General features: G+C 42.5%; 2 protein-coding genes across 2 annotated transcripts; one reads left to right on the top strand and one right to left on the bottom strand.

Moving 5' to 3' along the window:
• Positions 1-940: 940 nt before the first annotated feature.
• Positions 941-3,069, top strand: LOC311020436 (uncharacterized protein; the record flags this gene model as incomplete). Its single annotated transcript, XM_084020459.1, has 5 exons — positions 941-962; positions 1,082-1,147; positions 1,400-1,519; positions 1,631-1,825; positions 2,152-3,069. 5 exons carry the CDS (start codon positions 941-943, stop codon positions 2,457-2,459), a joined length of 711 nt encoding a protein of 236 aa, XP_083876585.1. The 3' UTR covers positions 2,460-3,069.
• Positions 3,070-18,882: 15,813 nt separating this feature from the next.
• Positions 18,883-21,741, bottom strand: LOC311020435 (uncharacterized protein; the record flags this gene model as incomplete). The annotated part of the gene is made up of 4 exons (XM_084020458.1): positions 18,883-19,808; positions 19,908-19,988; positions 20,100-20,180; positions 21,408-21,741. 4 exons carry the CDS (start codon positions 21,739-21,741, stop codon positions 18,883-18,885), a joined length of 1,422 nt encoding a protein of 473 aa, XP_083876584.1.
• Positions 21,742-23,853: the final 2,112 nt, after the last annotated feature.

Below are 23,853 nucleotides of genomic sequence, written 5' to 3'. Positions count from 1 at the left end.
CCGGTGTTTTTCCCGGGCTTGGCCGGCAGAAGTGATGACGTCGCGACGCAATCAGGAAATGCTTCGTAGGTTAGACCGTCCCATTTACCGACGGTTGACCCAGCCTTCGGAGGAGTCTCCGGAGGAGTCTCCGGAGGAGTCTCCGAAGGTGTTGCCTCCGTAGACCGCGAAGGCTGGGTCCTCCGAAGGCTGCAGACCCTGAATTGGGACACAGCTTATGCACCAGTCACGTCAAAGATCCGGAGAAGGTGGCCATTTGCTATTTCGTTCAAGCTTGGAGAGGGAAGAGGGAAATTCGTGTAACAAAAATGGTAAGTTAAGCGCTAGCCTGTTAATTGAAAGTCCCCCTGAGTTTTGTAAGCACATCATAACACCCGTCCCCGGGCCGTTTACATAGTTAAAGAGTAGTAAAGCCTCCCGTTTATCTGCAGTGTCGAGGCTAATTAGCTAATGTAATGTTAAGCTAGCTGAATCACGTGCTAGGCTAACTTAATGTTTTAGTATGAACCGGAGATGGGGACTTGGACTCATAGCTTGGACTTGACAAAAAATAAAAGACTTGCGACTTGACTTGACTTGACTTGACTTGACTTGAATGACCAGCCGCCTCAGCTGAATTTCTCACCGGCACGGCACCAGCTCAGTCAGTGTTTTTTTTCCCCCCGGACTTTTTATGCATTTATTTTGAAAGGACCGCTGGACAGTTACTTGAGACTTGCACATGTGTGACTTGATCCTATCTCTGGATGAACCACATTTTATAATGAAAAATAAATTATGCACTATGCAGTCATTGAACAAGAAGAGCTTTTGAATCTTGTGTAGATTATTATTAAGTTACATTTTGCCAGTTATAGTGACATGCATTTATTTATATTTTTACAGCCTAAGGCCAAGAAGAAAATGTCCCTAAAAGTCCCTAAAGATGACTCGATGAGAGATGACCAAAAATGATCTGGATGGTAATTTTTGTCTTTGTCAACTTTCAAGGAACTGTAATACTTAAATAATTAGCTTGTCCAAATGTGTTTAAACGTTTAAAGTCATATGTTGATTTTGTTATATCTATGCCATGCTGTAGGTCCTGAAGATAAAGGAGATAAAGGCTCTGCTCCAAGTTGCAGCAGCGTAAGCAGCATTGGATCAGGTAATGATTTCTCATTTTCTAGCAGTGTATCTTTGTTGTCTAAAATGAGTTTAATTCCTTGCATGGCTTTTCCACCTGAGATTAAAGTTGTTGGCAGATTTTGTCAGTATACATGTGCTTACAGATCAAATTAAGGCACACACCATATCTGATCCACTACCTTTGTTGCATGCATGTCATTCTCTCTCTGTCTCACTCATTTAATACTGTCAAATCATAATCTTTTTTGTATCCTGCTCTCTTGTTTTTAAGGATCAATTTCCAAAGTAGAGTTCCTAGAAGCCAGGATCCAGTGGCAAGAAAAAATAATAAAGGATCTTGAGCAAGAGCGCAATTTCTTGCGTGAGCAAATCATGGGAAAGAAGAGATCATGTGAGTGATTTGGGAGCAACTTGTATCTGCAAAATATAATGTAATTGTAACTGTTTGATATATTTTCATAACAATCTGATCTTCTCTCATCTATCCTCTGTTTGATCAAAGCTCAACCAAAAGTATTTACTTTGGAGAACGAGGATGACGATGGCAACATGGATGAAGATGACGTCATCTCCCAATCTTCTCCAGATATCAGTGAGTCCTCGGACAGTGATGTTGTCGTCCAAAGAAGGAAGAAACGTCGGACACAGCCACCTGCATCTGCAACTGTGGCTGTGCCTGGAAAAGCTCATGTAAGAGGTAAGAATGGCATAACTTGAACCACCTGCCCTGTTAGCACCAGGTGGTCATGAAAAATAAGTATTAATAAAAGCGTTGGAAGAGCTGTTATGAATATGTCCTGAAGTAATTATGAGGCAAAAAATATAGATCTTCAGTTCTAGATTCTGAATATACTAGGAATTTGATGATAAATAAAAAAAATTGGCTTTCATCAAGAATAAAGCTCCATTTTATTATTATCCAACATCAAATGCTAGAAAGATTTGTCTCTCAGATGAGCAGATTCTTCAATTCCTAAAATATGCTTTGACCTTCCCGTGTTCTTTGTTTTATATATTTTTCAGTGAAAGGGCCAGCTGAGGTTATCAGGAGATATAAAAAAGTCTTGAAAAGCTTAAGCAAAGTCCGCACCATGACTGAAGCCTTCAGAATCAATGGCGTGGACCGGGGAACCATCAAGATGACTGCTGCAATTGCAGAGCTCAGCATTGTGGATCCTGCAACCTTCAACACCCTGAAGTATGATCCTGCAACTGAGACCCTGCAGTCCTTTGCTAAGAGGTGTGCAACGCACATAACCCCTGAGAAGAAGAGCATTATAGAGGACATGAAGGGCAAATGTCAACTCCTCCCTTTGTTGATGAAATATTAAGATACAAGTTTAAGCTGTTCTAACCTTTGACTTTTAGCTCATGTTGTTGTTCATGTTGAGCTGTGCAATTTCAATTGTATTTTTTTTTTCTTTATATTGTGCAGTGTTTTTCAACAACCTGTATTATCTATAGTATGACCAAGTTCGAGCAGTATTTGTTGTCAGCCTTGGGAAAACGTGATAGATACATTGACCCTGTTACAGGTGCACATACACAAAACCTGGAGAGATTTTGAGGTATTTGCAAGTCCACCATCAACAAAGAGGGAACCACACACAAAAACTGTTAAGGGATCACTTAGATGTAATTGAGTGAAATGTAGATAAAGATATCTATATTATATTTATATGTTTGTACAGTTCAGTATATTTGTTATAACCTTTGACAAGTCGTCATGTTGAGTTGTGCAGGTTTTATAATTTTCTGATTATTGTACTTTATATTGTGCAGTGTTTTTCAACAATAGAGTACCTGTATTATGACCTGCTTTGATACCATATTGTATGACATATTTACATACAGTACACTGATACTAGTCAGTGTTTGACATTTCAGGAAGACCCCATTACCTGTTGGAGCAGTATTTGTTGTCAGCCTTGGGAAAACCTGAACCAGTGGTTTACTGTAATAAATGAGGTATTTGTACTTGTGCTGTCTTTGTTATTCTACCACTGAATGAGAGGGAACCTACAGATGGATACATTTTTTCAAAGGTGTAACCCATCACTTGTTTATTGCAGTAGTTATGTGCTATAATATATTAACTAGTTGTGAAAAGGAGGCAACTTTAGATTAGGGAACATGTGTTGGTTAATAAGTGTTCAACTATTAGTGAGTTAGTAATGATCAAGATGTCACTTTAGTATGGGGAACATATTCTAAGTAACAAAGACTTAATTTAGAGTTATTAAAATAAAATAAAGTGTTACCATGTTTTTGACTGCCTATCAATAGACGTATTGCAAATAGTTAATAACTCCATTCAATCAGGCAATTTCCCAAAGGCCTTCAAAACTGCAGTCATTAAACCTCTTCTAAAAAAGCGGAGCCTAGATGCCTCTATTATCAACAACTACAGACCAATTTCAAATCTACCCTTCATAAGTAAAATAATTGAGAAAGTTGTCCTCCAACAACTAAATCACTTCCTGGCTTCAACTGGCTGCCACAACAACTTCCAGTCAGGATTTCGACCTTTTCATAGCACCGAGACGGCCCTTATTAAAGTTGTAAATGACATCCGTCTTAACACAGACTCTGGCAAAACTTCAATATTAATGCTATTAGACCTCAGTGCTGCATTTGACACTGTCGACCACTCAATACTCTTGGACAGGTTGGAAAACTGGGTGGGGCTCTCAGGCACAGTCTTAAGCTGGTTCAAGTCATATCTACAAGATAGGAACTATTTTGTTTCCATTGGCGACTTTGTATCAGAACCTACCAATGTAACGTGTGGAGTCCCCCAAGGTTCAATCTTGGGGCCAACTTTATTCAACATCTACATGCTCCCACTAGGACAAATCATGCAAAATAATAACATTGACCACCATTGCTATGCCGATGACACCCAAATCTATGTAGCACTATCACCAAACGACTATCGCCCCATAGATCTTCTGTGCCAGTGCATTGAGCAAGTCAAAGACTGGATGTGCCAAAACTTCCTACAACTAAATGAGGACAAAACTGAGATAATTGTTTTTGGTGCTAAAAAAGAAAGGTTTAAAGTAATTCAACACCTTCACTCTCTGTCCCTGAAAACCTCAAACAAAGCCAGAAATCTTGGGGTTATTATGGATTCTGATTTACATTTCGACAGTCACGTTAAATCAGTAACAAAATCAGCCTACTATCACCTAAAAAATGTAGCAAGACTTAGAGGGCTCATGTCAGCTCAAGACTTAGAAAAACTTGTACATGCCTTTATTACTAGTAGGCTAGACTACTGTAATGGTCTCCTTGCAGGTCTTCCGAAAAAAACTGTCAGGCAGCTACAGCTTGTTCAGAACGCTGCTGCTAGAGTTCTTACAAAGACCAAAAAATTTGAGCACATTACACCAATTCTTAAATCCTTACATTGGCTCCCTGTATGTCATTCATGTCAGGATTGATTTCAAAATCCTCCTGCTCACATATAAATCACTACATGGTCTAGGACCGAAGTATATCACTGATATGCTCCCACTACATAAGCCTTCTAGACCACTAAGATCTTCTGAGACCAATCTGTTAGTGATTCCCAGAGTAAACAACAATCACGGGAGAGCATCATTTAGTCACTATGCAACAAATGGCTGGAATAAACTTCCTGAAGATGTAAGACTTGCCCCAACTCTGACCACTTTTAAAACTAGACTGAAAACTTTTATGTTCACCATAGCTTTCTGCTAAATCTTTTAATGTCTGCACTGTTTTTAATTATTGCAAATATGTTTTTATCCTCCTTTCTTTCTGTAATGCATTTTTAAATTTGCCTTTGTTTTCTTTTAATTCTTCTATTTTTTTTCACTTTGTTGTATGATGTGAAGCACTTTGAGTCTGCCTTGTGTATGAAATGTGCTATACAAATAAAGTTGCCTTTTGTTTTTCAAGGGTTTTATCTAGAGCCCACACAGGGAGTTCCACTAAGAACCCTCTAGTATTTCAAGGGTTTCAGCTAGAACCCACACAAGGAGTTCCACTAAGAACCCTTTCATATTTCAAGGGTTTCATCTAGAACCTACAAAAGGAGTTCCACCAAGAACCCTTTCGTGTTTCAAGGGTTTCATCTACACCTCACACAGGGGGTTCTAAAAACATCCCTTTTCAAAGGTTTTCACAAATAACCGTCTTGTCTTCTGAGGGTTCTATGAAGAACCATATTGTATTCTACAGATCAGTTCAGTTCATATTATATTGTGGTCATTTATCATTTTGACATTAAACAAACATTCAAAACATTTTAATGAGAAAAACATTTTTTTTAAAGATAGTCCAACAGAACAGGCTGTGTAGGTCCCAGGGGAGAACAGGTCAAAAGTCAGCATCGGTCAGTGCAGGGGTGCCCAACTCCGGTCCTGGAGAGCCACATGTTTTAGGTTTCTCCCTGCACCTGATTCGAATGATTTTCAAACCTGTGACAAGCTTCAGTTGCTTGATAATGAGCACATCATTAGAATCAGGTGTGTAAGAGCAGGGAGAAACCTAAAACATGCAGGACAGTGGCTCTGCAGGACCGGAGTTGGGCACCCCTGGTCCAGTGGAATCAGCAACATGACAGGCCAGGCACATCATGCTGTCCTCAGTAGGTGAATTTGAGTAATCTCCAGCAACGGTGACATGGCAGAAAGGGGAGACGAAAAAGTGTTAGTTCCTTCAATCCAAGGTGCACTTACTGCATTTACTGCGCCTTATTGTAAGCTATCTACAAACGATAAAATAATGCATGGTTCAATGAAAGGAATCAGAGTACATACTGTACATAGTAACTGTAACAGTGGAACAGAATCATGAGAAAGTGAGGGAACCCCACAAAGTTTTCACATTGATTTAAATAATGTTAAAATACTTTTCAGTGTTATGTAACAATAACTCAAAATGTTACGTATTGTAACAATAATGGAAATCTCGGCAAAACCCTCTTTTTCAAGCCAATGGCACACTTTGGCTTTCGTCCAAGCTGTGTAAGTCATTTCTACAAGAAAACAAACAAACAATGAAAACATAACAAGAAACAAATGCTTAGTCCAACTTTCACCATAAAAGTCCTCAGCTAGGGTCAAGCATGCTGAAATAAGATATTATATTTAGCTCACCTTGATTCTCTAAAGTTCCTTCTGTTCTCTCTCTCTTCTGTTCTTCTTTGTTCTGTTCTGTTCACAGTAATCACTATTGGTATGTCACACCTGGTTTGTAGAGGGGGAATACCAGACAAAATGGTGCAATCCATGGGGCAACCAGCTCTTAACTCACACATGACAGCCACCATGGGGCCAGCTCCCAGGCCCAACACACCAAACCTGGCCATTTCCCCTGGGAGATCAAGGTTCAGTTCCCGGCATCAACAAACCCTGATGCGGTAGCCCCAAAGTCAGCATTACAATATGATTTTTGCATCAGTTAAGGCTTGGCCTCTGACATCAAAGACCTTCCTCTATCACTGAACTTATCTGCAGCTTCACAACTTGACTAAGCCAGTCAGCAGGGTACAGCAGCCATGGGATGAGACCGATCATGGAAGAGTATGAGGAGGAGACAAATACATGAGTAAAATTGTCTGTCAAATAAGTGTTTAATATTTTTCAAATTGTCTGTCACTAATCCACACATCACCTAAGTTGGCATTAACATGGTCACTCTGCATCAACCAGGCCTTGAACTCACAACCTCAAACTATATGTAGTGTAACTAAACTTTTACTGCTGCGCAGCGATGGGTCAGGTCCCGGCTATTTTTGGCAAATTTAGGCAATTCTGAGCAACAAACAGGAGAATAGGAAGGCAAGACAGTTGTCATTATAATGTTCATTTTGCACCAATTGAAGCTGAAATCCACAATTTCCGGAACCAAAGACCATTGTCTATCGATCTGAGGTAATTGGCAAGTGGCAACTCAACTGTGGTTTCACAAATTGAGTAAGCCATTCACTGTCGCGCAGGCAGATTTGAAACCACTGTAAAAAAAAACAGTTTTTGAGGTAAAATTCTGATGTTTTTGGCAAACATCATCTACCACGACTCTAAAATTTTGTACATTTGTTTCACAAAAACTAGAAGGTATTTTGATGTATTACAATTATCACACTTGCTGGGGCTTGAACCCACATTATATGGCACCAAGAACCAGCTCCTAGCCAACTGAGCTAATTGTCTGGAAGTACAACCAGTAACATATGATATCTGTCAACATGGGAATTGAACCTGTGACCTAAAAGCAGAAGTCACACATTGTACAGACAGAGCTAAACAGACACATGATCAGCTTACTGTCTGACCACTGACATGAAGGAGCTGTCAACCTGGCTGTGTGAGTGAGTGTGGATTCACGTTCTGCTGGATAGCTCAGTGGGTAATGGTACAGACTTTAGAATAGGAGGGTGGGGGTTAAAATCACAGTCACAGCTAATCTTTGCCTGGGTCAAGATTTGCTGATGAAGGTCTTGCTTTCTTATAATTAATGGTTGTGAAAATAAATTGGTAACAGAACATTTCAGTTATAGGCCATTATTTGTATGTCTGATCAGAAGGTGTAAGGTAATAGACTAGTATGGTGGACCTGATGACGCATTGCAGCTAGCTGGTTAGCTCAGTCACTACTGCCAGTGACAAAATGAATGTCACAAACAGTGACTTTAGACTGGGTGGCAGGTGTTCAAATCCCAAGATGGGCAATTATGTTACAGTTTGATCAACAGGATCTGGAGAAGAAGAAAAAAACAAATAAACAAACAAAAAACTGGATATGAAAATTATTTGTATCAGTAGTCACAAGGAATTGTATTTTGTGCCATTATTGGTAAGTGTTATCAGGAAGTATGTCCCTGGTGACAAAGGATCTTATACCCATGCTTTCAACAATCCCTGAAGAACTCTTTCTTTCAAAAACGGTTCTCTGGATCAAAATAGTTCTTACTGGAACCCTTAGTGTTACCAAGAACCCTTTTAAAACCCTTGATTCAGGAAAGGGGTTTTAAAGGGTTCTCTGGATCAAAATGGCTCTTACTGGAACCATTAGTGTTACCAAGAACCCTTGAAAAACCCTTTCTTCGGGAAAGGGTTTTTCAGAAGCAACTTGTTCCAGGTAGAACCTCAGCCCTTGTAGAAGAACCCTATTGGAACCCTTATTTCTAAGAGTGTACTGAGGATCATATTGACATGTCTTGAAAAATCTCCACAAACGTTGGATCAGCCTGCGATCTGATTTTCCACTTTGATTTTCAGTACGATTCTGAATCGAGACCTCCATAAGATGAGGATTTTGATTTCATTAATCATCCTTATGTTGTTTTCTTGTCAACGCATTGAACTTTGTAATGAATAAAGGTTTCCAACTGGAATATGTTATTCATTGAGAACTAGCATGTGGTGGTTAGGTGTTCCCTTTATTTTTTATTACTTTTTAGTTATGTTTGCACAGCACCTGAGTGGAACTTCGATTAAGGGTGGAAAAGGAAAACAGTGGTTAAGGTTAGACATAAGAAACAACTTGGTTAAGGTTGACAAGTTACACATCTTGGTTATATTTAGTAAAGTAAAACAACTTTGGTTATGTTATGTTTGCCTTTATATGTAAGAGAAGAAATGTTAGGCAATTGATGATGGGTTTTTTTTTGTTCACACATCTGGTTGAATGTACTGTTACAATATCAATACAAAATACCAATGTGATTTCTAATAATTGTGTTTTTTCTTGTTTTCCAAAAAACGTTGAAATATGACTTAGGCAATTATGCTATGAGGCCAACGATTGGTAAAAGATTCCGTGTAGCTCTGTGCGCAGATTTACAAAAAAAGAAGAAAGAAAAGCTTGGTGCGCGGATCGTAGGCTCTTTGGAGACCAATGTTTTATATGAGAGATACAGATTATCATCGGATGGAATGACTTATCTGTGTCAGCATGCTGACCACTTTGAATTATGTTTTTATATTTATTTGATTTGCTCCCAAGTTTACACCGCCGGGATTGCAGCTGAAAGAATGAGGCTGATATCATCATACACCACGTTATAAGAATACATCTAAGCAACACATTCATTATTTTAAAGTTATATGTTTGGCCTATTATTGCTGAAGGACATCGTGAGAGTTAAAGGGACGAGAGAGGGACGATAATACATCTAGCAAATCTAATTTCTAACAGTCTAAAGCTTAATAGGAAGGAAGAATAGAAATCAAACAAAATGTCCAACGCAGGCTGGTCAACCCATCGACCCCGTTAGTTGAACCTGGCCCTGCCTAAGAAATCTCACCCTAAGCTCGTGGAAAACAATAAAACATCTTTCTCTTGACGCTGCACTCGTAATGCTTATCATTAACTTACATCTTCCTTTTGGGATTTTCTGTAAATACATAATTGTGCTGTGGAATTTGTTTTTATTTTTATTTAAACTACTAATCATAGAAATCCTCCAAGTCTCCGTGCATGTCCTCAGCTTCCAGATCACCTGGAACTTTCTGCTCACCTAGGAATCGGGAAGCACACTTCACAGGGGTTATTTCATCGTCACTGTAATCTGATAGATATGATGTTGCATCACCTTTATTCTCCTCATCCGGCACTCTGGTGTACAGTAACATCTTGTTCATGGCAACGTCAATCAGCCTCTGAACTAAGTCTCTCAGGTATGGAACACAACAACAACACAACGTAGTCATAATTATGGTCATTATATTTATGGTTATCAAAACTGATTGTATGAGCCCTGACCACCTCCCAAACATGCTCTCCATCCATGAAAAGTAAGGGTGATCGTCAATACCTCCTCGGATAGCGATGTCAAACCTGACCCACTGCCGTCAGGAGCGGTGTTATTGGGAATGAAAGTGCAACACATATCCCCAAACATCTTACACATGCCTCCCTTCTCGGCCAGCAGCATGTCCAGCGCCAGCTGGTTCTGCCATGCCAAGAGACTAGTCATATCTAATTGTAAAAGACAACCCCTTGATGCTGTCTCTGACATAATTGATGAACCTTTGTTGGTTATAATACAAATAGTTAATCCAATCAATTGTTAATGTTGGTCTAAGTGTCTTACCACCGCAGAACCACCAGATGTCCGCCCTGGTCACAAGTTGTCTTCTCACCCACGCATCTTGCACACCCCTTCTTCTCCTGCTGATAACTTCAGGGTTAGATTACAGGGAGCCAAAGTTCCTACACTAACCGTACCTTCTTCTCTAGACAGACAGGTGTAGTTGCCGTCATATGGCTCAAACCAGGGTGGCCGCGTGTGAGTTGGCACAGGGGGAAACAATTGGTGTACAGTGGTGCAGTTCCTGTCAGCGGGTAGAGACACAAAGTTATACAATTTGCGGTCCAATTTCTCTCTTAGCTCTTAATTTGGCTGGTGTTGAATTAGCTAGCGTTGTATTGGCTAGTGTCGAATTTACAATCAGTGATTCAGCTGCGGTGCGATTGTTGTTGCCATTCGATTGTTGAGACTGAAGTTTGTGTACCCAGAGTATCGGAACTACCATTATCAATGCTACCAGACTGATTAGACACAGTGTTCCTCTCATGCTGCATCCCGTCCTTCGGTATGGATGCCACAGTCTATCTGCCATGGTGTGATGTTTTTAATTACTGTCTCCCCCGGAGTGCTGTATGCTCTCTTATAGTGTGTCAGATGAACCCACGTTCCTCTATCAGCGATGTGGACTGCTGTCGGTGTAGATAGCAGAACCTGATATGGACCTTCCCAGCGAGGAGATGACCAGTGATAACTGCAATGAAACTTTTAGTTGAATGTTAGACATTTCTGATAATTTAGCCATGACTTGGTTTCTGAAATGTGGACCGTTATCACAATAAATTGTTCCTGGGAATCCGAATCTTAGTGCAATAATAGTAGCAAAGATTTTTGCTACCACTATAGCGTCGTTTGTTGCTGTTGGTGTGATTTCAACCCATTTTGAAAACATATCTACTATTACCAGACAGTATTTCTTCCCCTCTGATTTGTTTAGTTCGATGAAGTCCATGCATATTGTTTGGAAAGGATATTCAGCTTTCAGGAACGCTCCTCTTTTAGGTCTCATTCTTCCTTGCGAGTTGTGCTTGGAGCAAACAGGATGCACAAAAATGTTTAGAGTAATTTTGGAATCCATATGTTGTAAAACATTTACTTATCATTGTCACCATCCCTCCTGTTGAGACATGGGTAATTCCATGGCTCAAAATAGCTGCAAATCGATAGAGGGTTTTAGGAAGGATGGGCTTACCCTCAGGTCATCTCCAGATGGCATCGTCTGTTTGTTTTGCTCCTTTGTCTCGCCACAGTGTTCTCTCAGTGTCTGGTGTTGTGGCTTGCATGTCCTTTAAGATATCATGGTCAATGTGTTCTGTGTCTGTATCAGTTACAAAAATGTGATCTGAGTCCCGTCCCTCTGTTGCTGCACGTTTAGCTTCTTCGTCTGCTTTGCGATTTCCTCGTGAAACTGGATCAGTTCCGGTGGTGTGTGCTGCACATTTACAAACTGCAACTGATTTTGGTAGGAGAATAGCATCCAATAAAGTTAGTATCAAATCTTTGTGTTGAATAGATTTGCCTGTAGATGTTACCATGCCTCTGTTTTTCCACTGTTGTGCGAAAACATGCAGTGTGGAGAATGCATACTGGCTATCTGTGTAGACTGTGATAGCTTTCCCTTCCCCCAATCTACATGCCTCCGTCAAGCTAATCTCTCTGCTGCCTGTGCTGAGAAATGTGATGGCAAAGGTGAGGATTTCAACACCCTCCCCTGTGTCACCACCACACACTACTGGCATTAGTGCCATCTGGATTTTTCCTGCAGGAACCATCAACAAACATTGTTATGTCTGGATGTGTGAGTGGTGTATCAGTCAGGTCTGCTCTCAGCAAAACAGTCTCCTCAGTTTTAGCTAAGCAGTCATGTTTCTCACCGTCCTGTTCGTGTGGCAAAAGTGTAGATGGATTCAATGTGTTGCAGCGTTCGATTGTCAAATGTGGCTGCACCATTAGTATTGTCATACAATTGAGATGCCGTGCTGGTGACATGAAAGCTACTTTGTTTTGCATCAGAAGTACAGAAACCACATGTGAAATCTTCAATGTCAATGGATGAAATAACACGAGTGAAGCTGAACTCTGTACAGCAATAGCTGCTGCCTGCACTGCCTGTAAGTATGGAAGCATAGCTCTTGCTATGGGATCAAGTTTAGAAGAGTAATAAGCTATCAGTCGTAGTTTTTGTCTAAAAGGCTGTGTTAGTACGCTGGTCATGAATCCTTGTCTCGCGTCACATGTTTGGATGAAAGGTTTTTTGTAGTCTGGGAGTGCTAATACTGATGTGCTCACTAAAACCTGTTTTAGTTGTTTGAAGGATTGTTCTGCCTCCTGCGTCCAAATAATATTATCACCGACTGCCATAGGTTGATCATAGATTAGACCCTGCAGTGGTTGTGCTAATTCAACGTAATTAGCAATCCATTGCCTGCAAAAGCCTGTCATGCCTAAGAACGACATAATTTGCTTTTTTGTTTTGAGGCTTGCAGAATAGCTTCTTTGCGTTTGTCATCGAGATGTTTTCCTTCCTGAGATATGTTAAAACCCAAATACTTCACCGTTTGTTTCCATAACTGGAGTTTGTTTCTACTTGCCTTGTGACCTTGTTCAGCTAAAAACTTCAGCAGCGCCAGAGTGTCTGATTTACAGTCAGCTTAAATTTTTGAAGCTATCAAAATATCATACAACAGAATTTGACTTTGTTTTGGTGGGCTAAATTTGGCTAGATTTGATGACATTGCCTGCGAGAAAATGGTAGGACTTTCACAATATCCCTGAGGCATCCTTGTGTAAGTGTACTTCTTTCCTCTGTATTGAAATGCAAAACTGTGAGTCTGGATGCACTGGAATAGAGAAGAAAGCATTCGATAGATCAATAACTGAGAAGAATTTGGCCTGTGGACTTAACTCATTTAGCAGCGTATGTGGATCTGGCACTAGGGGCGTCCTTGGTATCACAGCTCTGTTGACAGCCTGCAAGTCTTGAACCATGCGCCATCCTGTAGATGGTGCTGCTTTTTTGACTGGAAACAGAGGTGTGTTACAGGGTGAATCAGGACATTCTATGATGATTCCTGCTTTAGCCAGATCTTTTAATGATTGGTTCTATGCCTGCTTCGGCCTCTGGTTTTAGTGGATACTCATGTTGATATGGTCTGAATGATCCTTTTGGTGTAATTTTTACCGGTTCTATATCTTTTATTTTACCCACATCTGCAGACCCAGTTGACCATAATATTAGTGGAACACCTGTTAACTGATGTTCCTCTTCTTCACTTAATTGGTATCATTCCGCCACGTTTTGTTTGTTCCCCCCTTTTAGATGAACAGCCTTTGTACCGTTTGTTACCCAATTTAGCTGCATGATATAAATCTCCAATTTGAGTAAAAAGCTAACTCCCCAATAAGTTAACTGGGCATAATTTTGAGATGGCCATCGACGTGTGTACTTTTCTTTTGGTGTTAGGATCCTCGATCCACACTGGGTCGCACATTGGTTCGATTATCACATGCCCTGTGGCTGATTTAACTCTAAGTCCGTCTGACCTTGATCTATTTAGACTTCCAGCATCTTCCTCCCGCACAACTGATTTGCATGCACCGGTATCGCACAGGAATTTTATTTTGTGATTGTTTACTTTTAATGTAACAAACAGTTTCTCTCCTAAGCTTAACAAGACGTCTATTGTTACCACTGAAAGGACTTTATCTGCCTCTGTGTCTGCTCCCTGTGTGTGGGTGTGTGTGTCAGTAGACTCTGTGGGCTGTGTGTGTGTGTGTGTGTGTGTGTGTGTCAGTAGACTCTGTGGGCTGTGTGTGTGTGTGTGTGCCATTACGACCTGTCTGCTGAGATAGTCACGCAGTTGGTGATTCTCGGTGCTGGGGAGATGAGTCTCGATGCCGTCTGAGTCCTCTGCCTCTTGCCCCTCCTCCTCGTCCTCCTCCGGACCTGCAGCCTCTCACCCAATGTCCAGTCTGCTCCCCTCCGCGCCCCCTCCTCTCCCTCCTCCTCCTCTCCGCCATCCACCCCGCTTTCTCGGTGCACCCTCTCGGTAAAACACATTGCAAGCACTCCTCCAATCATCATCAAAACAAAGTAGCCACTTATCTCCTCCTTTCCCTTGTTTCTGTGTATATGATGAAATAAGAGGATTGAATGTCCTACCGCTACTGGTTTTACCCCCTTGTTCTGCGTCCCATGGGTGCCCTGGTATTTGTGGAGCGGAGGCTTCTGGCGGTTCGGAGGAGGCCGAAACATGTGCCGGCCTGGGGTGGAGTGGAGGTGGCCGCAGATGAGGCTGATCCGGGTAGGGTGAGGGACAGGCGTCGGACCCAGGGGGACTTTGTCATCATCTCTCCGTTGCTCTCGGCGAGAATAAAGAACAAGACAAAGATTAGAATTTGTCTGTTTGTGTGCTTCTTTTTCTTTTCTCTCCTGCTCTTGTTTTTCTTGCTCTTCCTGCTTCTGTTTCAGCAGCCCCTTGTATTTGTTTTCTGCCTCCGTCAACCAGATGTGAGCCTGTTCAAAACCATCTTTCTTTTGCATATACTTTGCTTTTTCTTTATACTCAGCTTCCGTGTTCCGGCCGCAACACGAATGGCTATTACCCATTTTATTTTATTTATATCTAGTTCACTCTATTCTATTTTATTCTGTATAGATTGTATATATATATTCAATTCAATTCAATTTTATTTATTTATAAGGCACCTTTCATACAGGGAATGCAACACAAAGTGCCGTACAGAAAATACAAATTTAGAAAATAAAAACAACGCAACAACAACAATAAAAACAACAACAACAGAAAGAAAGACCCGACCCCCCCACCCGGAACACACTCGCACACTCACACTAACATGCACACAACTCAGGTATGGACACCACGCACACACACGCACACACACACACACCCCCACGCACTGCATTGGCTAAAACTGTAGAGACATGGCTCGGCACTGAGACATCGGTGAGTGAAAGGCCATCCACACCATGAGGGACTCTGGTTCCCGTCAGTCGACGGTAAAAGAGATAAAATAATGTAAAATAGAACAAGATAGCAGTAATAAAATAAATTGATTAAAAACTAGATAAAAAGCTAAATAGGATAGCTAAATAGGATAGAATAAAATCAGTATAAACTACTAAAATAAGCAAACTTAAAATAATAGATTAAAACTTGGGGAATAAAATAGCAGACTTAAAATAATAGAAGGCTAATTAAAAGCCAGACTAAAAAGATGAGTCTTGAGCCGTTTTTTAAAAACATCAACATTCTCTGCGGCCCTGAGGTTCTGTGGCAGGCTGTTCCACAGTCGGGGACCATAATAACTAAAAATATATATATATACGAACAACTTTTAACAAACAATAAAAAAAAATTAACATAAAAACTTAAGTTTGTCTTACCTGAGTGACTGCGCGGTTTTGATAACTCAGGCGGCCTGGGGAATCAAAGTAGTTCACGTCGTTCCAAAGACGTATTTACTGGCCCCAAGACCCAGTACTCTGAGGCAGGGATCAAAGTAGGTCTCGTCTGTCCAAAGACGTACCTTGTTCTTAGACCCAGTATATTAGGTGCATACTTTTAAGTGCATGACCTCGTATTTTTACTGACTTAGCAAGACTCCCTCCTAATCAAAACTACCCCGATAGGAGAATCCCTCCTTTCTCTTTCTTTTTTTTTGTAACTGATCGACTTTCGTCAACACAGTTCTCTGTGTCTTGCTAAATGAGTAGAAACCTTTCCTTCCTATTTGGTAAAACCCTTTCTCGGCAAGTTGAGAATCCTGGATTCTACTATACGGCGCTTTTGGGACTTTAACCCACGGACTTTAACCTAGCTGCGCTTTTGGGACTTTAACCCAAGGACTTTAACCTAGCTGCGCTTTTGGGACTTTAACCCACGGAATCCTAGCTTTTTTGATGCCTCAGATTCCTCCTACGTTCGGACCCCGTCACCGCTCTCCTCTACAGCCGGGCCCGCCTTGCAAGGTGTTCAGGTCCGGTAGTTGGAGAAGAGAAACAAATATTGGGCCCCACGTTGGGCGTCAAATGTTAAAAGAATTTTTCCGTAAACGAATAAATTCACCCAAGGAGGAGATCGGAGACATAAGTAAAGTCGACGTCTGACTTTAATCTTGTACAAGAGGAGCACTGTAACTGCTCCTCTTGTACAAGAGGAGCAGTTACAGTGCAACAACGTGTGAGGATGCTACAGAGGAAGTGCTCAAATCATTGTTGTGACTTGAGTCTTTTAAAGGAACAGGAGATAACGCGTCATTGAAAACATGTAATACAAGACATCATGTGCACAGGGCCCCTGATAACGGTTAGCTGTTCTGCAGGATAGCTTTAGGCCCTGTTTAGGTCATCAGTGGAAATACTAAAGTCATAGTATTTCTCTCGAAACTCGCCACGACGCAACGGAATTGCACAGCTTCTTACATAGACAATGAACGGGAACATTCCCTCCGGGTATGAACTCAGGCAGGACGCCGTTTAGTTTCCCGGTGTGTCCGGGACTTCCACAACATGTACAAAGCAGTAATAGTGTTTATTACGGCCACGAATGATGAAACATTATCGGTGTAAATGCAGCGGGTGCCGGTCGGATTTCTCTCTCACCCGACTGCAGTACGTTCCTGATCCCAAACTGCTCGGCGATTGCTCGCCACAACCCCCCCCCCCCCTCCCCGCTGACGTTGCAGCCTCAGCCAGAATCTCACTCGAAAGTCACGTGAGAGCCCTGCTCCATACCTGAACTGCTCAGGGCAACAAGCGTCTTGTCCGCTCGTAGTTTCAAGCGCGGAAGTGAGTCGGGACGAGACGTGAGCAGGAGCAGGAGAGTGAGCGAGGATTGGATTGGAACATTTAGCCAATAGTAGCCATGCGGACCGGATGGCTACTATTGGCTAAAGTGAAAAATTGTAGACTGAAGCTTACCTGGTGTGTTGAACTGAGTAGTACAGGCCTTAGGTCACATAGAAAACTGATATACATTTTTTGTCATTGCATAAAACGCTGCCAACGTTGTAGAGTTGTCAGTCTTTGACAGTAATGTTGATTTGTTATTATATGTAATTGTGATCATCTTTCTAAATGACATGTTATGTTTTATGGTGTTTGAAAAATAATGAATGGGTGACAAAACGCATCTGGTTCTCATTATTTGTGCAGCTTGTAAAGAGATACATGTAATGGTTGGATTGTTTATGCTGTGAGTATAAGGAAAAGGCCTTGAACATTTTAAAGACTTTTATTCAAACAATTTAGTCATGCAGAACATAAATGGTAAAGAAATGAACATTGTTATTGCAAAAAATACTACACTCACTACTCCACGCCTAGGGATGAATCCTTTATATTGTCCTTGTGGATCTGGGTAGTGAGCACTTATCTTCCAGACACAGGTGCTCCAGACACCGGTGCTCCATGCTGCCACACAGTAAGTTGACTTGGTGTTTGTGTGTCAGCCATGGTCCAACAGCTGATGTGACTGCTTCAAGCTCAGTCCAGGAATTGTGTCCTGTAAACTACATTTTGTCTGAAGAAAGGAAGGAAGCTGCATTTTATCTTGTTGGTAAGTCAGAAAATAATTGTTGGTACTGGGTTGACCCCCCCCCCTCTTAAGGTATGTTTGCTGAACAGCTTCTAGAGTTGTGACATTCACGAACGAACCGAATCTATTGAACGGCTCTTTAACATGAACGATGGGAACCGAGTCGCAGTGGTGAGCCTTTCGTTTTTTTGTAGTTGTTTTTTTATCGCTGTCATGCTCACAGCATGCGCACACAAGCTCCTCCTCCTACTCCACTGAGACAGAGCATGCAGAGTGCATTCGTGGTGGAGTGTTGATATGCAAATTTCACATGTCAGTCAGAAGGGGAACACCGTTTGTTTGTGTCACGTGAGTGCGTCCGCGGCAGAGAGGCAGAGTACTCTCTCCCTGTCAAAGCAGAGGGATATAGCACCACCTTGTGGAATGTTTACAATGAATGCAGACCAGACATTAAAATCTAGTCCACACATGTTAAATTAAATTATAATCAATATTTAAAATATATCAAACTCAGATATCCGATGTCTAAGTCTGAATAATTCAGATCCAAATCTTACCCTATCATTCCTCCCAGTGATTATTTTTACAGATAAAATGGGTTACCACTAGGCTAGCTTCTTAAAAATAAATCAGACGTTCTGGGGGGTGCAGCTTTCAACAGAGGTCTCAATGAAGCGGACAGGATCTTTCTGGTACGCCAATGCGATCAAGTCAAAAATCGCTGTGGTTTTTTTCACATTTTTAGAATGACGTATAAGGCCTTTAACACAATGGAGACGCAGACATTTGACTTGTAGTGGAGCTGCTGACTACGACGGCATATAAGGGCCGAGAGAGGGGGGCAATATTCAGAGAATATAGTGCAGAACACAAAATAAAGTGACATGATGTCTGGTTAAAGAGGGAACAGGATCTGGATTAATTCATTCATTAAGTTCTTTGATTTGATCGGTGTAAATGTGACAGTGAGTTCATTGATCCACGTTGACACTAGTTAATCTGCAGGATGTGTCTTTATTGTTTTAATTTTATTGTTTTAAATAGTAACATGTAACCTGGTCTAAAATAATTTATTTTGACTGATACCTTCTACGGGTGACTGAAAAATATTTACTGTATGTATAATTGAGGTTAATTGGATCCTCCATCAGAAGTAGTTGGTTCAGGACCCTCCCAGCTGTATCTGGTCTCAGTTGTGCTCATCGGGTTTATGGGGGTTCTGAGAAACGCCATGTTGCAGGTATCTGGATGGAGCAGGTAGCCAGAGAAGGTGCTGCTGGTCTCAGGACCGGCAAACATGCCATTAGTGATAAGATCCTTAACCTGGATCCACACCCTGTCCCCGCGGCCCAGGTGCAGGATCACAGAGTGTGAGGTGGTCCCTAACACTTTGGTGTCCGTAGTTTTGACGACCGGCAGGAAATTATGAAAGAGGCCGACCTTGAGAATGCGTTCATGGACGGTGAGGTGGTAGCTAAAGACATAGGTGCCGTTGACAGGGGCGGTGTAGAGGCCGGTGGTGGGGTCGTAGCTCCCCTGGCTATTGTAGAGGACCTGTGAGAAAACGACAGGGGCGTTGGGGGGCGGGTAACTTGTCTTCAGTCTTGCAGAGAATGCTGATTGGATGCTGGGCATGCAGGGACCAGGAGGACCCATCATACCCATCTGACCCATCTCTCCCTTGTCCCCCTGTGGCCCTAGCTGCCCTGCAGGGCCCAACTTCCCAGGGTCCCCCATGTCTCCCTTGTCCCCCATTGGCCCTGGAATGCCATTTTCTCCATCTGTACAGTTACAGTCCCCCTGGGGCCCTAGTTCTCCTTTTCTGCCCTCAGATCCAGGACGACCAGGCATACCCATATCCCCCAAGTCACCCTTCTGGCCTTTGGGCCCAGACAGTCCTGGGGGACCCGCTAGACCTCTGTACCCTGCAGGGCCAGGAAGACCAGTTGGACCTGGGGGGCCCTGGCTGGACTCACAGGCATCTGGACAGACTCCATCATCTCCTTTAGGACCCTGATCTCCCAGGCGTCCTTCTAGGCCCCGATCACCTTTGTCCCCTGCGGGACAACAAAAACCACAAAGATCAGGTCCAAGTTGGAACTGAAACCTGTTGGCCATCAATGTTAAAGTTTAACTGAGTGTGTTTGGTTGCTCACCTTTAAAGCCTCTGCCCCCTTTGGGTCCCATAAAACCACCGGGTCCTTGGTCCCCCTTCTCACCGTCGTCCCCTTTCTGTCCTGAGGGTCAACAGTCGCAATATTAATAGTACAGCTAAAAGTAGCAGCATTACGAGTAAAATGAAGTATCAGTTGTGTTGAGAGAGCAAAGCATCATGGGAAGTTGTTTACCTTTGATCCCTTGTCTTCCCTGAAAGCCTGGAGGACCTCCGAACCCTGTCATCCCTCTTTTACCAGGACTACCTGGACGACCTGAGGGACAGAGAGACAGAAGGACAGAGGGATGGAAGGTCAAAGGGACAGAGAGTCAGAGAGACAGAAGGACACGGGGACAGAGAGACAGAAGCACACAGGGACAGAGAGAGACAGAAGGACACGGGGACAGAGAGTCAGAAGCACACAGGGACAGAGACAGAAGGACACAGGGACAGAGAGACAGAAGGACACAGGGACAGAGAGACAGAGGCACAGAAGGGCAGAGGGAGTTGTGTTTTCTTTAACTTCAAATGGTTCATTATTCCTGTAAATAAATATTAATTTAGACCAACATGATCCTGGAGCTTGACAGTCCTGAATCCTGAATGCATTCCATCCATCCATCCATTGTCTATCGCTTATCCTGTATTCAGGGTCACAGGGGGGCTGGAGCCGATCCAAGCTGTCATTGGGTGAAGGCAGGGTACACCCTGGACAGGACGCCAGTCTATCGCAGGGCCAACATGTAGAAACAGACAACCATTCACTCTCACATTCACACCTACGGGCAATTTAGAGTCACCAATGAACCTATCCCCATCCTGCATGTCTTTGGACTGTGGGAGGAAGCCGGAGAACCCGGAGAGAACCCACGCTAACACGGGGAGAACATGCAAACTCCACACAGAAGGAACCCGGGCCGACCCGGGAATCGAACCCAGGACCCTCTTGCTGTGAGACGAGAGTGCTACCCACTACACCACCGTGCAGCCCCCCCTGAATCCATTTATTATTTTTATTTAAATAACATTTATGTACCCTGCCTTCGCCCAATGACAGCTGGGATTGGCTCCAGCCCCCCCGCGACCCTGAATACAGGATAAGCGGTAGACGATGGACGGATGGAACATTTATGCTGTTATAATAGTGGAATGATAACAATTAATTAACAGCAGGGTTATATCTTATTATTGTTGATTATTGATCACTGAATATTGATAATTGGTCATTGATTATTGATTACTGTAGACTATATGTGAAGTCATTATAGATTACTGTTTGTTTATCTGTGTCAGAATCAGAACGAGAAAGGAGTTAAACAATTAAGCAAAGTACTGCAGTCAAGAGCATAAATAGAAATAATTACCACAATGATAAAGACACTATATATACAGTATATATATATATATATATATATATATATATATATATATACACACACACACACACACACACACACACACACACACACACACACACACAGAGTGTATATCATTATCTCACCTGGCAGTCCCCGGCCTCCTTGGTCTCCTTTGGGACCCTGGGAGCTCTGGCAGTGTGTGCAGAGACAGAACCAGGGGATCTGGTCTGAGGGAACGGGGACCGGAGCCTGCAGCAGCATTTGACAGTATGCCTCCAGGGCCCCAGCCGGCGGCTTTGTCATGTTGTCTCCTGCAGGGTAAAACAGGCGTCCAGGGCCGTCGATGGGGGGATAGGGGGCCAAAGGAGGAGAACTGGGGGTGGACACCCAGCTGTCCTCAGACAGGGGCTCAGGCAATGCCATGACGATGACGAGGGACACTGCCAGCAACAGGAAGGGAAGAGAAAGGTTCGGCATGGTCTGCAGAGAGACATAAGCATGTTAAAGACAGAAGACCAAAAAACTGATTGAAAGAATCATCAATATATCAATAACAACTCGATCTCCAGCTGTTATAAAAGGGCCAATTCTATTTCATTGATAGTGTCATATCACAACAGAACACACACACACACATTGAGCAGGACTAGAACACGCTAGTGTTGTTTAAACGTTATTACTATAATAATATAATAATACTTTTTATTTCAGCATTTCAATTAGAATAAGAAACCGTTCAATTTCAATAGGGCTTCGCAGCCCGACGTTGTCGGCGCTCGGGCCCTAATAAATTCATAGTGATAATTGTAATGAATAAATTATAGTCAAAAAACATAATTTAATGAAAACTTGATGTAAATAAAGAAATAATCCACAGGGGACAGCAAATTCAAGATGTTGATGTTTGAATACTTATTACATTTTGAAAATACCAGAAATGTTGTCATTAATAAACATATTATTTCATCTCATTGGTTAAGGAAACACATTTGTAAATTGGCTTGAATGAATAAATTAAATTATCTTTTACAATTATTACTTTTTAATGGTTTATGTTTTTAATGTTTGATTTGTTAAATGTACTTTTTTTTAATGATTCTCATTCAGTCTTCGTATATGTCAAAATGTCAACATTGTTTTGTAATGTTATCATTATAAGTTTGTTGTAATTTATTGTAAAACAGATTTTGAATGATCTCAGGAGTGTCACTCACCAAATCTCTGAAGTCTCCAGTCACCTGCAGCTGATCTCACCTGTCTCACTCACAGCTGATAATAACAACTAGATGGACTCCGCCCACCTGCTGCCCCGCCCACACACTGTCAGATGGTGTGTGTGCTGGGTGTCAACCTGTGTTTTGTGTTTTCTCTTTAATACATAATGTGACCTCATTAATACATTACACCCAGGTGTCCCATCACAATGTACACAAACACACACACATACGTGTATCATGTATACTGTTAAAATTAATGGTGTTTTTGATCAGACACGTAACAGTTTACACACATGAACACATCTAAATACAAGTCCTCTTATTTATTTTTTTACACTCTTTATTAGATTTTCAACCGTCTACCACTTATCCTGTATTCAGGATCGCGGGGGGGCTGGAGCCGATCCCAGCTATCATTGGGCAAAGGCAGGGTAATAATAATAATAATAATAATTCTTTAAATTTATATAGCGCTTTTCAATGACCCAAAGACGCTTACAAGGGACACAAAAGAAACAGGGTAGAGACATACAGGGGGGAGACGAGGGAAAGACAGTGAGACGTTAATGAGCGAGGTGATGGAGAGACCGGCTATGGGTAGGGGAGGTCGTAGGCTTGGGAGAAGAGGTATGTTTTTAACCGGGACTTGAATGTGGGGAGTGAGGGTGAGTCGCGGACAGGTGTGGGGAGAGAGTTCCAGAGTCGGGGTGCAGTACGGGAGAAGGCTCGGTCGCCGAAGGATTTGAGTCTGGATGTGGGTGTTGTCAGGGAGAGAGTGGAGGAGGATCGGAGGGCACGGGTGGGGCGGTGGGGAATGAGGAGGTCAGACAGGTAGGGGGGGGCCAGGTGGTGGAGGGCTTTGAAGGTGAGGAGGAGGATCTTGACGTTGATGCGCTGTTTGATGGGGAGCCAGTGGAGAGAGTGGAGGACGGGAGTGATGTGTTCACGGGACCGGGTGTGGGTGAGGAGGCGGGCAGCAGAGTTTTGGACCATTTGAAGTCTATGGAGGGAGTGGGAAGTGATGCCGGTGAGGAGGGAGTTACAGTAGTCGAGGCGGGAGGAGATGAAGGCGTGGATGAGGGATTCGGCAGCAGGGGGAGAGAGGCAGTGTCGGATTTTGGGTACACCCTGGACAGGTCGCCAGTCTATCACAGGGCCAACATGTAGAGACAGACAACCATTCACAGTCTCATTCACACCTACGGTCAATTTAGAGTCATCAATGAACCTATCCCCATCCTGCATGTCTTTGGACTGTGGGAGGAAGCCAGAGAACCCGGAGAGAACCCACGCTGACACAGGGAGAACATGCAAACTCCACACAGAAGGAGCCGAGCTGTGAGGCGACTGTGCTACCCAGTACACCACTGTG

The sequence above is a fragment of the Eutrigla gurnardus genome, assembly GCF_963514095.1.
Source record: "Eutrigla gurnardus genome assembly, chromosome: 10".
Taxonomy (NCBI): Eukaryota; Metazoa; Chordata; class Actinopteri; order Perciformes; family Triglidae; genus Eutrigla; species Eutrigla gurnardus.
Note: the sequence above shows the minus strand (reverse complement) of the source record. Positions and strands in the feature narration are given on the sequence as shown.